At 51.5% G+C, this 13,902-nt stretch overlaps 1 protein-coding gene across 2 annotated transcripts in view; it reads left to right on the forward strand.

Moving 5' to 3' along the window:
- Positions 1 to 6,525: 6,525 nt before the first annotated feature.
- Positions 6,526 to 13,902, forward strand: part of LETM2 (leucine zipper and EF-hand containing transmembrane protein 2) — a 36,996-nt gene continuing 29,619 nt past the window's right edge. For both annotated transcript variants that reach the window (XR_008892218.1, XM_056570945.1), the window contains exons 1-2: positions 6,526 to 6,737; positions 13,603 to 13,671. Coding sequence is in view for 1 of the 2 variants with exons in the window: in XM_056570945.1 (XP_056426920.1) it covers positions 13,625 to 13,671 (47 nt within the window). In the remaining variant the exon portion in view is untranslated. The remainder of the gene's footprint in view (positions 6,738 to 13,602; positions 13,672 to 13,902) is intronic.

Raw genomic sequence — 13,902 nt, forward strand, 5'->3', positions numbered from 1 at the left:
AGGGGGCGCGGAGCGGCGGTGGGGGGAGCGGTGTGGCTTTTGGTGTCGGTGATAGGACTCAGGACCCCCGGACAGGCAGAGGGAGAGAAGCAGGTGGCGGTGGCGGTCTATGGAACCGCAAAAGCCACTGCAGTTTATTGATTTAAAGCGCCCGTTTTAAATCAATGATCTGTAGCGCTGTCGCGGGGGGGGGGGGGGGGAAATAGCTGATAACTTATACCGGAATATCGGTATAAGTTATCGGCTATCGGCCCTAACCTCCACCGATTATCGGCATCGGCCCTAAAAAAAACGATATCGGTCGATCCCTAGTTAAATTCTTAAATCACCCCCCACAATATCTGTTAGTGCTTCCACACTGGGTAGGCAGCTATATATGTGCTGGAATTAAATATTTTAAACACCCTCCCCTTCCTCCATACTATTCTTTACCTTCTTTTGTATTCATAGTACAGAGCCCATACACAGCACAGACTTACTATGGATCTTCCAAGACCTGCGATGACATCTTCAGGAGTCCTATCCTATAAGCCTATAGGAGTAATTGCAGGTCCTAGAAGGTCCATAGTAAGTCTATTAGTGCTGTCTATGGGCTGGACAGCTTTAGGGCTGTACTCACACTACTGTATTTTGCTGCAATTTGCTCAAAATCATGGCAAAAACGCAGCGATTTTATGCAAAATGCAGTAGTGTTAGTATTGCCCTAAAGCTTCTCAGGGTCCCCCTTCTTGAATGGGGGCACTGTGCAACTGCCTAGGTTGCCCTTCCCCCTAACGCCGGCCCTGCCAACATGGAGTACACTCTGCTCCATGCTGGGGCTGTAGTACATGCATTAATAGACAGATCGTAGTTACACCCGCTGTGATCTGTCTATTAATGCATGTACTACTGCTCCCAGCATGGAGCAGAGTGTGCTCCATGTTGGGAGCAGTAGTACCTGCAGTTAAGGTCAGATCACAGTGGTTGTCACTCCTGACACCCGCTGCAATCGTCCTTCATCCTTCTGAGATGTGGAGCTGCTTTTTCCTGCGCTCCATATGTCTGCACTATACTCCAGGCCGGCCAGTGATGTGAATAGAAATTCACATCACTGATTCATATATGCCGCTCAGAGCTGTGATTGGCTGCCACCATCCGGCCAATCACAGCTCTATGCGGCAAATATGAATCAGTGATGTAAATTTCTATTCATATCACTGGCTGGCCCGCAGTTCAGAGCGATGTATAGAGCCACTCCGCATCTCTGCAATACAAAGGACGATCGCAGCGGGTGTAGGAGTGACACCCGCGGTCATCTATCTATTAGTACAGGTACTACTACTCCCAACATGGAACAGTCTATAATATATAGTATTATCTAAAAAATTTAAAAAATAAAGAATAAAATTGAAAAAAGTTAAACACACACACAATTTAAATACATTACTAATAAAAAGTTTCACCAAATTAATTATAAATAAATATATTATTTTTACAATTAAATGGCCCTTTTATACATTCTTAAAGGGGTAATACGATGAAAACCTTTTTTCTTTTAAATCAACTGGTGGCAGAAAGTTAAACATATTTGTAAATTACTTCTATTAAAAAAATCTTAATCCTTCCAGTACTTATTAGTGCTGAATGCTACAGAGGAAATTCCTTTCTTTTTGAACACTGATGACATCACGAGCACAGTGCTCTCTGCTGACATCTCTGTCCATTTTAGCAACCATGCATAGCAGATGTATGCTAAGGGCAGCATGGTGGCTCAGTGGTTAGCTGGAAGGCTTGGGTTCAAATCCGACTAAGGACAACAATAAATAAAGCATTATTATTATTATAATAACTTCAGAGAGAACTGTGCTCGTGATGTCATCAGAGAGCATTCCAAAAAGAAAAGAATTTCCTCTGTAGTATTCAGCAGCTAATAAGTACAGGAAGGATTAAGATTTTTTAATAGAAGTAATTTACAAATATGTTTAACTTTCTGCCACCAGTTGACTTAAAAGAAAAAAGGTTTTCACCGGAGTACCCCTTTAATATTGTTGGCTACATTTTTAGGTCCCTGTCCACCCACATAAATTGGTCCCTGTTTAAAAATTACAAAAAATGTTGATCAAAAAAAATATAAATTTAGTTAAATACAATTTATTCCATCTCTACTGCATCCTTTTATTTATTTTTTTGGTACACAACAAAATTCTTAAAAAAACGCCAAAAGTGCAATTTCCACACAAAGGCAAAAACGCCAGAAGAAACGTAAAAAAAAAACAGAAAAAAAAAACAAGTGGAAACTTAGCCTTAGGGCTCTTTCACACTGCTATCGGGCTCTGTTATTTGGAGTTCCGTTGGCAGATCAGTCAAGTTTGGCAGTGAAAAAAGTAGTGCAAGCACTATTTTTTTTCTGATAAACTCCTGTAAATTTACCGAATCAACGATGGACCCAATGCAAGTAAATGGGGTCCGCAGGCACCCGGCAGTATCCGTTTGCATTGGGTCGGCTGAACGGACCCTAAATGGGTCAGATCAAATGGCAAAGCGAACCTAGCCTTAGTGACCAACAGCTGGAAGGCTGGGAAACTAGAGGTGAGTGCTCAAATCATTTGAAAGTGAAGTGCGTGCAAGTGTCATCACTCAATGGGATCCCATCCCACCAGGATCACCACTCCAATGGCACTTCTGTTTCTTGGCCTTTACCTTACCAAAACTTTATGGCTAGATCCAGAGGGCCAGGTGACCAGGGGTAGCTATTGGGCCTGTGCCTGTAACCCCCTCCTTCCAGTGTGTAGATCTATTCTGTCTCATTGTTTCCAGTCCTAACCACAGATACTAAACCTGATCTTACCAAAATGGCCAAGAAGGTATGGTCTGAAGGCTATACAGTCTATATTGTTACACTATTTGGGACCTTCATGGTAATATTGTCCGACAACTTTATGACTCAAGGGGGAGGGGGGGGGGGGGTACTGACTTTCATTTAGGAATTAAAGGGTACCTCTCATCAAATAAACTTTTGATATATTTTAGATTAATGAATGTTGAATAACTTTCCAATAGCATGTTAATGAAAAATATGCTTCTTTCTATTGTATTTTTCCGATCAGTCCTGTCAGCAAGCATTTCTGACTCATGCTGGAGTCCTAAACACTCAGAGCTGCCAGCCTGCTTTGTTCACAGCCAAACAGGCTGTGAACAAAGCAGGCTGGCAGCTCTGAGTGTTCTCCTTTGTGAGCAAAGCAGGCTGGCAGCTCGTAGTGTTTAGGACTCCAGCATGAGTCTGAAATGCTTGCTGCCAGGACTGGTAGGGAGACCCCTAGTGGTCATTTCTTCAAAGTGGAAAATTAAATAGAAAGAAGCATATTTTTTAATAACATGCAATTGTAAAGTTATTCTGCATACATTAATCTATAATATATCAAAAGTTTTTTTGATGAGAGGTACCCTTTAAGGGTTGTTATTTTTCAGAGAGTTGATTTTCAGGCAATGCAGCATAGGAAAAAAGTATGCAAATTAGCTCTGCTCCAGAAGGAAGAAAACTATCTCACCAAACCAGAGTCTCCTCCAAAAGGAAGGCTCACCCATCTGTAGACAGCTGTTTCATGTCAGTACAGAGAAGGGTACTGGTTGGCTAGAAGGATGCCTTTGATACAGCTCATGGGGGGCACTTGTGTCTCTGGAGAAGAGACTCTAGTTAGGCTAGTATAGGATAAGGTTTTTTTTTTCCTTCTGAAGGAGAGTAAATTTGCAAAATGTACTAATTTATGGGAACTGGATTGAGTCAGCACTGAGTGATGGTAATACTTGGCACTATATGGAGATATAATTTGATTTTTGGGCACTGCATGGTGAGTGTTTAGGGACCCATCCGATAAGAGGCCACCTCCGCGTGGTGGATGGGGGACACGTTTTGATCAAAAAGTGCGCTAAGAGCCTCCATTTTGTTGACCAAGTGTGCTGCTGCCATTTTCTTTTTTTACATGTTTTGTACTTGCCACAGCAGCGTGCACCCGTGTATTGGGTTTAGGTGCTGGCTACATTTTCATTATTTTTTTTCTTTGCTGTGCAATTTTGGGGGGAGTGGCTCCCTCTGTAGCCGTGCATCCCCTCCCCTATTTTTCACAGGAGGTGGTTTGGATCGTTAGTGGATCCAACATGTCACCCAGCCTGAGGTAGGTGAGTGTTTAGGGACCCATCCGATAAGAGGCCACCTCCGCGTGGTGGATGGGGGACACGTTTTGATCAAAAAGTGCGCTAAGAGCCTCCATTTTGTTGACCAAGTGTGCTGCTGCCATTTTCTTTTTTTACATGTTTTGTACTTGCCACAGCAGCGTGCACCCGTGTATTGGGTTTAGGTGCTGGCTACATTTTCATTTTTTTTTTTCTTTGCTGTGCAATTTTGGGGGGAGTGGCTCCCTCTGTAGCCGTGCATCCCCTCCCCTATTTTTCACAGGAGGTGGTTTGGATCGTTAGTGGATCCAACATGTCACCCAGCCTGAGGTAGGTGAGTGTTTAGGGACCCATCCGATAAGAGGCCACCTCCGCGTGGTGGATGGGGGACACGTTTTGATCAAAAAGTGCGCTAAGAGCCTCCATTTTGTTGACCAAGTGTGCTGCTGCCATTTTCTTTTTTTACATGTTTTGTACTTGCCACAGCAGCGTGCACCCGTGTATTGGGTTTAGGTGCTGGCTACATTTTCATTTTTTTTTTTCTTTGCTGTGCAATTTTGGGGGGAGTGGCTCCCTCTGTAGCCGTGCATCCCCTCCCCTATTTTTCACAGGAGGTGGTTTGGATCGTTAGTGGATCCAACATGTCACCCAGCCTGAGGTAGGTGAGTGTTTAGGGACCCATCCGATAAGAGGCCACCTCCGCGTGGTGGATGGGGGACACGTTTTGATCAAAAAGTGCGCTAAGAGCCTCCATTTTGTTGACCAAGTGTGCTGCTGCCATTTTCTTTTTTTACATGTTTTGTACTTGCCACAGCAGCGTGCACCCGTGTATTGGGTTTAGGTGCTGGCTACATTTTCATTTTTTTTTTTTCTTTGCTATGGTGATATTGTACATGGACTTTATGGAGATAATGGGGCAGATTTTCTAATACAGTGGTCCCTCAACAGCTGCAGCTGCAGCTGCAGCCAAAGGCTGTCCGGGCATGCTGGGAGTTGTAGTTTTTGACACAGCTGGAGGGCTACATTTTGGAGACCATTGCTGCCCTCCACAAACTCCAAATAATATTACCTTACAATGCTGAAATGATATCACTTTAGGGTCCATACAATGTGCTGTACATGTTGTATTATGTTTATACACCTGTAAATTACACAAGACCAATTAACCAGCAACTTTCTTCTAGGCAGCATTCTTCCCTCTGAGCATGCGCAGGTCCTCGTCCCCGGGGTGTCCCCGATGCTCCGGCAAGGCCTCTGCTTCCCCGGCATCCTCGCTCTCCGTCGCCGCCATCATGTTGCTACGCACGCCGCTCCTATTGGATGACGGGACGGCGTGTGCAGCGACGTGATGATGTCGATGGAGAGCGCCGACGATGCAGAGGATCCCGAAGAGGACGCGCCAGAGCCCCGAGGACAGGTAAGTGATCGTCAGCGGACCACACTGGGCACCGCAAATGGCTATCCGGTGGCGGCTGAAGCAGTCTGCGCTGCCGGATAGCCGTTTATGCGATGGCCCCGACATACAAAAGCATCGAATGTTGATGCTGCCTTCAACATGTGATGGCCTCTGAGAGTGATTGTATGTTGAAGTTGTCGGGATCATCGTAGGTTTTTTGCAATTTAATCTTAGACTAGACACTCTGTTATGCTGTTGGTAAATCTGGTGCATCTTTAGGGTATGTTCACACTGCGGAATCTCCCCTCACTGAATTCTGTGAGTGGAGACTCTGTATGGCGGCCTCCGACGAAAATACTTCAGCGGTAGGACCACGCGGCACTGCGCTGTCACCATTGACGGCTATGCAGTGCTCGAAGACTTCTGCACAAAGAATAAACATGTTCCTTCTTTGCGCAGAACAATTTCAGCGGCGGAATTGTCTGCTGCTGAAATTCCTCAGTGTGAACGAGTCTCGCGGAAGACCCATTCACACTGATGGTAACGTTCACTGCGCGGAATTACACAGTGTGAATGTGCCCTTAGATTGTCTAGTATAAGTTTAGACTGACTATTAAATGCTAACAAAGATATTAGCTGCAGCCAAAGGCTGTCCGGGCATGCTGGGAGTTGTAGTTTTTGACACAGCTGGAGGGCTACATTTTGGAGACCATTGCTGCCCTTCACAAACTCCAAATAATATTACCTTACAATGCTGAAATGATATCACTTTAGGGTCCATACAATGTGCTGTACATGTTGTATTATGTTTATACACCTGTAAATTACACAAGACCAATTAACCAGCAACTTTCTTCTAGGCAGCATTCTTCCCTCTGAGCATGCGCAGGTCAGCCGCTGAAGCAGAGAAGTGACGTCACGGGTTCAGACTATGGTCTCTAACTACTACTCACGCAGAGCTGTAGGCCCCGCCCCCGCTCGCCGATTGGTCTACAGTGGAGGCAGTGCGCGCGTCCTGATTGGCTGAGACGCGTCAGCCGGTGGCCCGGTTGTTGATGCCTGTGGCCTAGAGGTGGAGGAGGAGGTGAGAGAGGAGACACCGGGGAAGTGAAGTCAGGAGATACCGAGGACTGCACGGGAAGAAGGAGCCGCAGAGAGGTCCGTGAGGGGGATGGACTACAGAACTAGTGAGGTATTTACATACAGCATTACCGGTGCCGGAGGGTTATCATAGGGTCTATAGGGGCTCGTCCACCTATCTGTTACATAGTTATATATAGGATGGTGACGTCACTGGGGGGAGGGGTGACTGTACCACCTTGGCTTGGGGTATTAGTTGGATCCCTCTTACTATTCTGTGCCCCCCCCCCCCCCCCCCCGGGTACTAAGACCTTCAAAATGGACAGACAGTGGATTCCCATGACCCCATTGTACACATTATAGGTTATTGTCACCATTTTACATTATGTATATTGACATGTAGTGGCTGCACTGTATAAACGTGCGGTGGCACTTGCCCCCCTTGACGCCTAGTGGCGCTTGCCCCCCTTGACGCCTAGTGGCGCTTGCCCCCCTTGACGCCTAGTGGCGCTTGCCCCCCTTGACGCCTAGTGGCGCTTGCCCCCCTTGACGCCTAGTGGCGCTTGCCCCCCTTGACGCCTAGTGGCGCTTGCCCCCCTTGACGCCTAGTGGCGCTTGCCCCCCTTGACGCCTAGTGGCGCTTGCCCCCCTTGACGCCTAGTGGCGCTTGCCCCCCTTGACGCCTAGTGGCGCTTGCCCCCCTTGACGCCTAGTGGCGCTTGCCCCCCTTGACGCCTAGTGGCGCTTGCCCCCCTTGACGCCTAGTGGCGCTTGCCCCCCTTGACGCCTAGTGGCGCTTGCCCCCCTTGACGCCTAGTGGCGCTTGCCCCCCTTGACGCCTAGTGGCGCTTGCCCCCCTTGACGCCTAGTGGCGCTTGCCCCCCTTGACGCCTAGTGGCGCTTGCCCCCCTTGACGCCTAGTGGCGCTTGCCCCCCTTGACGCCTAGTGGCGCTTGCCCCCCTTGACGCCTAGTGGCGCTTGCCCCCCTTGACGCCTAGTGGCGCTTGCCCCCCTTGACGCCTAGTGGCGCTTGCCCCCCTTGACGCCTAGTGGCGCTTGCCCCCCCTTGACGCCTAGTGGCGCTTGCCCCCCTTGACGCCTAGTGGCGCTTGCCCCCCTTGACGCCTAGTGGCGCTTGCCCCCCCCTTGACGCCTAGTGGCGCTTGCCCCCCCCCCCCCTTGACGCCTAGTGGCGCTTGCCCCCCCCCCCCTTGACGCCTAGTGGCGTTTGCCCCCCCCCCTTGACGCCTAGTGGCGCTTGCCCCCCCCCCCTTGACGCCTAGTGGCGCTTGCCCCCCCCCCCCTTGACGCCTAGTGGCGCTTGCCCCCCCCCCTTGACGCCTAGTGGCGCTTGCCCCCCCCCCTTGACGCCTAGTGGCGCTTGCCCCCCCCCCTTGACGCCTAGTGGCGCTTGCCCCCCCCCCTTGACGCCTAGTGGCGCTTGCCCCCCCCTTGACGCCTAGTGGCGCTTGCCCCCCCCCCCTTGACGCCTAGTGGCGCTTGCCCCCCCCCCCTTGACGCCTAGTGGCGCTTGCCCCCCCCCCCTTGACGCCTAGTGGCGCTTGCCCCCCCCCCCCTTGACGCCTAGTGGCGCTTGCCCCCCCCCCTTGACGCCTAGTGGCGCTTGCCCCCCCCCTTGACGCCTAGTGGCGCTTGCCCCCCCCCCTTGACGCCTAGTGGCGCTTGCCCCCCCCCCCCCTTGACGCCTAGTGGCGCTTGCCCCCCCCCCCCCCCTTGACGCCTAGTGGCGCTTGCCCCCCCCCCCCTTGACGCCTAGTGGCGCTTGCCCCCCCCCCCTTGACGCCTAGTGGCGCTTGCCCCCCCCCCCCTTGACGCCTAGTGGCGCTTGCCCCCCCCCCTTGACGCCTAGTGGCGCTTGCCCCCCCCCCTTGACGCCTAGTGGCGCTTGCCCCCCTTGACGCCTAGTGGCGCTTGCCCCCCTTGACGCCTAGTGGCGCTTGCCCCCCTTGACGCCTAGTGGCGCTTGCCCCCCTTGACGCCTAGTGGCGCTTGCCCCCCTTGACGCCTAGTGGCGCTTGCCCCCCTTGACGCCTAGTGGCGCTTGCCCCCCTTGACGCCTAGTGGCGCTTGCCCCCCTTGACGCCTAGTGGCGCTTGCCCCCCTTGACGCCTAGTGGCGCTTGCCCCCCTTGACGCCTAGTGGCGCTTGCCCCCCTTGACGCCTAGTGGCGCTTGCCCCCCTTGACGCCTAGTGGCGCTTGCCCCCCTTGACGCCTAGTGGCGCTTGCCCCCCTTGACGCCTAGTGGCGCTTGCCCCCCTTGACGCCTAGTGGCGCTTGCCCCCCTTGACGCCTAGTGGCGCTTGCCCCCCTTGACGCCTAGTGGCGCTTGCCCCCCTTGACGCCTAGTGGCGCTTGCCCCCCTTGACGCCTAGTGGCGCTTGCCCCCCTTGACGCCTAGTGGCGCTTGCCCCCCTTGACGCCTAGTGGCGCTTGCCCCCCCCCCCCCTTGACGCCTAGTGGCGCTTGCCCCCCCCCCCCTTGACGCCTAGTGGCGCTTGCCCCCCCCCCTTGACGCCTAGTGGCGTTTGCCCCCCCCCCCTTGACGCCTAGTGGCGCTTGCCCCCCCCCCCCCTTGACGCCTAGTGGCGCTTGCCCCCCCCCTTGACGCCTAGTGGCGCTTGCCCCCCCCCCTTGACGCCTAGTGGCGCTTGCCCCCCCCCCTTGACGCCTAGTGGCGCTTGCCCCCCCCCCTTGACGCCTAGTGGCGCTTGCCCCCCCCCCTTGACGCCTAGTGGCGCTTGCCCCCCCCCTTGACGCCTAGTGGCGCTTGCCCCCCCCCCCTTGACGCCTAGTGGCGCTTGCCCCCCCCCCCCCCTTGACGCCTAGTGGCGCTTGCCCCCCCCCCCTTGACGCCTAGTGGCGCTTGCCCCCCCCCCCTTGACGCCTAGTGGCGCTTGCCCCCCCCCTTGACGCCTAGTGGCGCTTGCCCCCCCCCCTTGACGCCTAGTGGCGCTTGCCCCCCCCCCTTGACGCCTAGTGGCGCTTGCCCCCCCCCCCCCTTGACGCCTAGTGGCGCTTGCCCCCCCCCCCCTTGACGCCTAGTGGCGCTTGCCCCCCCCCCCTTGACGCCTAGTGGCGCTTGCCCCCCCCCCTTGACGCCTAGTGGCGCTTGCCCCCCCCTTAACGCCTAGTGGCGCTTGCCCCCCTTGACGCCTAGTGGCGCGTGCCCCCCTTGACGCACTGTGCCTATCAAGCTTTGATGCGCTTTCCCAGGCCCGTATTGAGGCGCTTGGTTCTGCTGAGGGGTCTATAACCTTTTTGCAAGGAATGTCAAGCAATGTTACTTTGACATAAGGCTCTGTTCACATGATGTCATGACGCTTCCTTGGTGATGTGTGGACTAATGACGTATACCACCAATGCAAAGTATCCTACTGTATAGCAATATGATCCATGCCCACAGATCCTGTCCTCTGTCCCTTCTCCCTGTCCAGCTTATGGTCATCCTCAGTTACCTGCTACTCTGCATCTGCCGATTATCGGGGAGATTTCTCAAAACCTGTGCAGAGGAAGAGTGGTGTAGTTGTCCATAGCAACCAATCAGATTGCTTCTTTCATTTTCCACAGGCCTCTTTAGAGGCCTGTGGAAAATGAAAGAAGCGATCTGATTGGTTTGCTATGGGCAACTGCACCACTCTTCCTCTGCACAGGTTTTGATAAATCTCCCCCTATATCCTCTGCCCCACCTCCTCAGTATAGAGGTTGGGGTGGCACAGCCCTGGCTCAGTTCCCCGCAGGCTCCATTGCTTTCTGCACACAGTACCATCACCACTCCTGATGTGCATCCCTGTATCTGAGGCCCCATTCACACTACCGTTATCTTCCTGCAAAAACTCCCGTCAGAAAGTCCCTAAAACGGTTATCAAAAAAATCCCATTCATTTCAATGGGATTTTTTGACCATCCTTTACCATCAGTTATGTCCCTTTACGACTAACATCCGTTGTATCTGATGGTGCAAATAACGGCGCATGCACTCATTTTTGTCCCGTAAAAAAAAAAAAAAACGGTGGAATTACGGACGTTAAAATTTTAACATTGAAGTCTAGGGGTGACGAATGTTCTTAAATGATGTACGTTCTTTTTATGTTCCGTTATGATCCATTATTGCTACTGAGCATGCTCAGTACAGCATCACAACCAGAAGGGGTTAGAACGGACACAAGATAATGGGTGATAACGGATGGCACATGTCCGTTATTGTGACAGAATGTCCGTCAAAATGGTCATCAGTTGTCATCCGTTGTATTCAGTTATTTCATCCATTTTTTCATGACCAGTGTCAGAATGTAGGCACCTAATGGTAATGTGAAAGGGGCCTAACCCTAATAAGATCCGGAGTCACTGGACAGAGCATCAGAATACAGATAGGGAGGTTCTCTGACTACCAATACTCCGTCCATGGACTTCAGTTCCCTTGAAAGGACAACCTCAAAAGTGTGGGACCTCATTCGCCAAAAGTGTGGAGCCCCAAAATCTCATCACCCTACAGAGCTCCCCAGGATCCCGTCACCACTGTGCACTGGAGATGACTCCTCTGTGATCTGCTTATCCTCTTGGAGTCACCAACAGGGTTCGGCACAGTCATCAACACCTTGTGGTTCCAGAGACAAATGCCTGGATACTGTCCATGGGTGAACCTTTCAGGGAGGGCTGTCCCTATCCCCAGCTTGGAACCTCAGAGAAAACTGTCCACATGTGGACAATTACCTTACTGGAGGCTAGAGCTGGGCGGTATAACCAAAAATGTGTATGACGGTATTTTTTTTAAAGTTATGGCGGTTCCACGGTATTTAACAGTATTGTCAACCCCCCCAATCATGTGACCCCCGTGGGCGCTGCTTCTCTTCCCCGATTTATCAGCCCAGTGCTGCGCTGTCCCCCACATTGGGGAGCTAATTATATGTGACCCGCGGGCGCAATTCTGCTTCTCTTCTCCCCCCCCTCCCCCCAATTAATTACCAGCCCAGTGCTGCATTGTCCCCACATCGGTGAACTAATCATGTGACCCGCGAGTGCTGCTTCTCTCCCCCCCCCCCCCCCCCAAATAATTATCAGCGGCTGCGCTGTACTGTCCTGTGCCCGGGCTGCTAAAATGAACAAAATAAACTTTCACTCACCTTCCTACGTTCCCCTGATGCTTCGGTACAGGCCTCACGGTCCTTTTGCTGCTTCCAGGGGATGGGAATGTCACGGAGCCGTCAGCGTCTCACCAGCCGCAGCGATGTCCCCCCCCCCCCCCCCCCCCTCGGCTGGTGATAAGCTGAGCGCACTGTCATGTAAGGAGCCGGCCGGCTTCTTACATGACAGTGCGCTCAACCTATCACCGGCCGAGGTGGAACATCGCTGCGGCCAGTGATAGGCTGAAGGCTCTGTGACATTCCCATCCCCAATGTGAGGCCGGTACTGGAACAACTTGGGAACGTAGGAAGGTGAGTGAAAGTTTATTTTAGCAGCCCGGGCACCTGACAGTACAGCGCAGCGGCTGATAATTATTTGGGGGGTGGGGGGAGAGAAGCAGCGCTCCTGGGTCACATATGATTAGTTCCCTGATGTGGGGGACAGTGCAGCGCTGGGCTGATAATTAATTGGGGGGGAATCAGAACAGCGCCCGCGGGTCACATACGATTAGCTCCCCGACACTCTTTTTGCCTCTTGTCAGGCTAATGTCACATTTATAGTCTACATACTAAATGTACATAACGAATATGATGTGACCTGAGCCTTATGTGACCAGCTGTAGTAAATATTTGCATTCCCCCAGCTAATGGTAGTCCTACTGTAGTGTTAGGGTAGTCCTAGACAGTGCCTTTCTGTTAAAAAATTGTCACCATAGACCAGTGTTTTAGAAACAGGGTGCCTCCAGCTGTTGTAAAACTACAACTCCCAGCATGCCCAGACAGCCTTTTGCTGCAACTGATAGCTTCAATTGTTAGCATTTAATAGTCAGTCTAAACTTACACTAGACAATCTAAGGGTACGTTCACACTGTGGAATTCCGCGTGGTGTACGTTGCTAGAGATGAGCGAACTTACAGTAAATTCGATTCGTCACAAACTTCTCGGCTCGGCAGTTGATGACTTTTCCTGCATAAATTAGTTCAGCTTTCTGGTGCTGCCGTGGGCTGGAAAAGGTGGATACAGTCCTAGGAGATTCTTTCCTAGGACTGTGTCCAGCTTTTCCAGCCCACCGGAGCATCGGAAAGCGGAACTAATTTATGCAGGAAAAGTCATCAACTGCCGAGCCGAGAAGTTTGTGACGAATCGAATTTACTGTAAGTTCGCTCATCTCTATACGTTACCATCAGTGTGAATGGGTCTTCCGCGAGACTCGTTCACACTGAGGAATTTCAGCGGCGGACAATTCCGCCTCTGAAATTGTTTCGCGCAAAGGGAGCGGGAGTCCGCCAGCACTGCATTACCGTCAGTGGAGACGGCGCAGTGCCGCACGGTCATACCGCAGAAGTACTTTCGGCGCAGGCCGCCATACAGAGTCTCCACTCGCAGACTTCAACGAGCGGAGATTCCGCAGTGTGAACATACCCTAAAGATGCACCAGATTTACCAACAGCATAACAGAGTGTCTAGTCTAAGATTAAATTGCCAACAAATTAGACAGTATTAGAAAATCTGCCCCACTATCTCCATAAATTCCATGTACAATATCACCATGCATAGACCGCCATCACTGTCCATAGACCAGGGTTTCCCAACCAGGGTGCCTCCAGCTGTTGCAAAACTACAACTCCCAGCATGCCCGGACAGCCTTCGGCTGTCCGGGCATGCTGGGAGTTGTAGTTTTACAACAGCTGGAGGCACCCTGGTTGGGAAACTCTGCCATAGACACTGTGATTATTGCATTATTATTATTGTTTACACTACTAGTAAAACTGGATGATATCAACCCTCTCACCCAGAAGCAGATTAAAGATATATTTTCTTCTTTTTCTTATCAGGTCTAAAGTGCAGTAAGAAGAAATGGCCACGTCCACCTGCAGTATTGTTCTGGCTTCTATCAGATCACGGTAAGAGACCATATCTATAGATGGATCCCATTTACATATGTAAAAGTCGCCTTCAGGAGAAGCTTTCACCATCTTTTGTATTACCAGCACAGGGGAAGCTGCGCGCCATGATCCACCATTGTCTTTTTCTTCTGTTACTGTCTCTTTGTGTTTTCGTTTTTTTTTCGCTTTTGCTTTAGGGTACTTTCACATGGGCGTATTTTGCTGCCTGTATTTGCTGCAGATTTTCCG

The sequence above is a fragment of the Hyla sarda genome, chromosome 4, assembly GCF_029499605.1.
Source record: "Hyla sarda isolate aHylSar1 chromosome 4, aHylSar1.hap1, whole genome shotgun sequence".
Classification (NCBI taxonomy): domain Eukaryota; kingdom Metazoa; phylum Chordata; class Amphibia; order Anura; family Hylidae; genus Hyla; species Hyla sarda.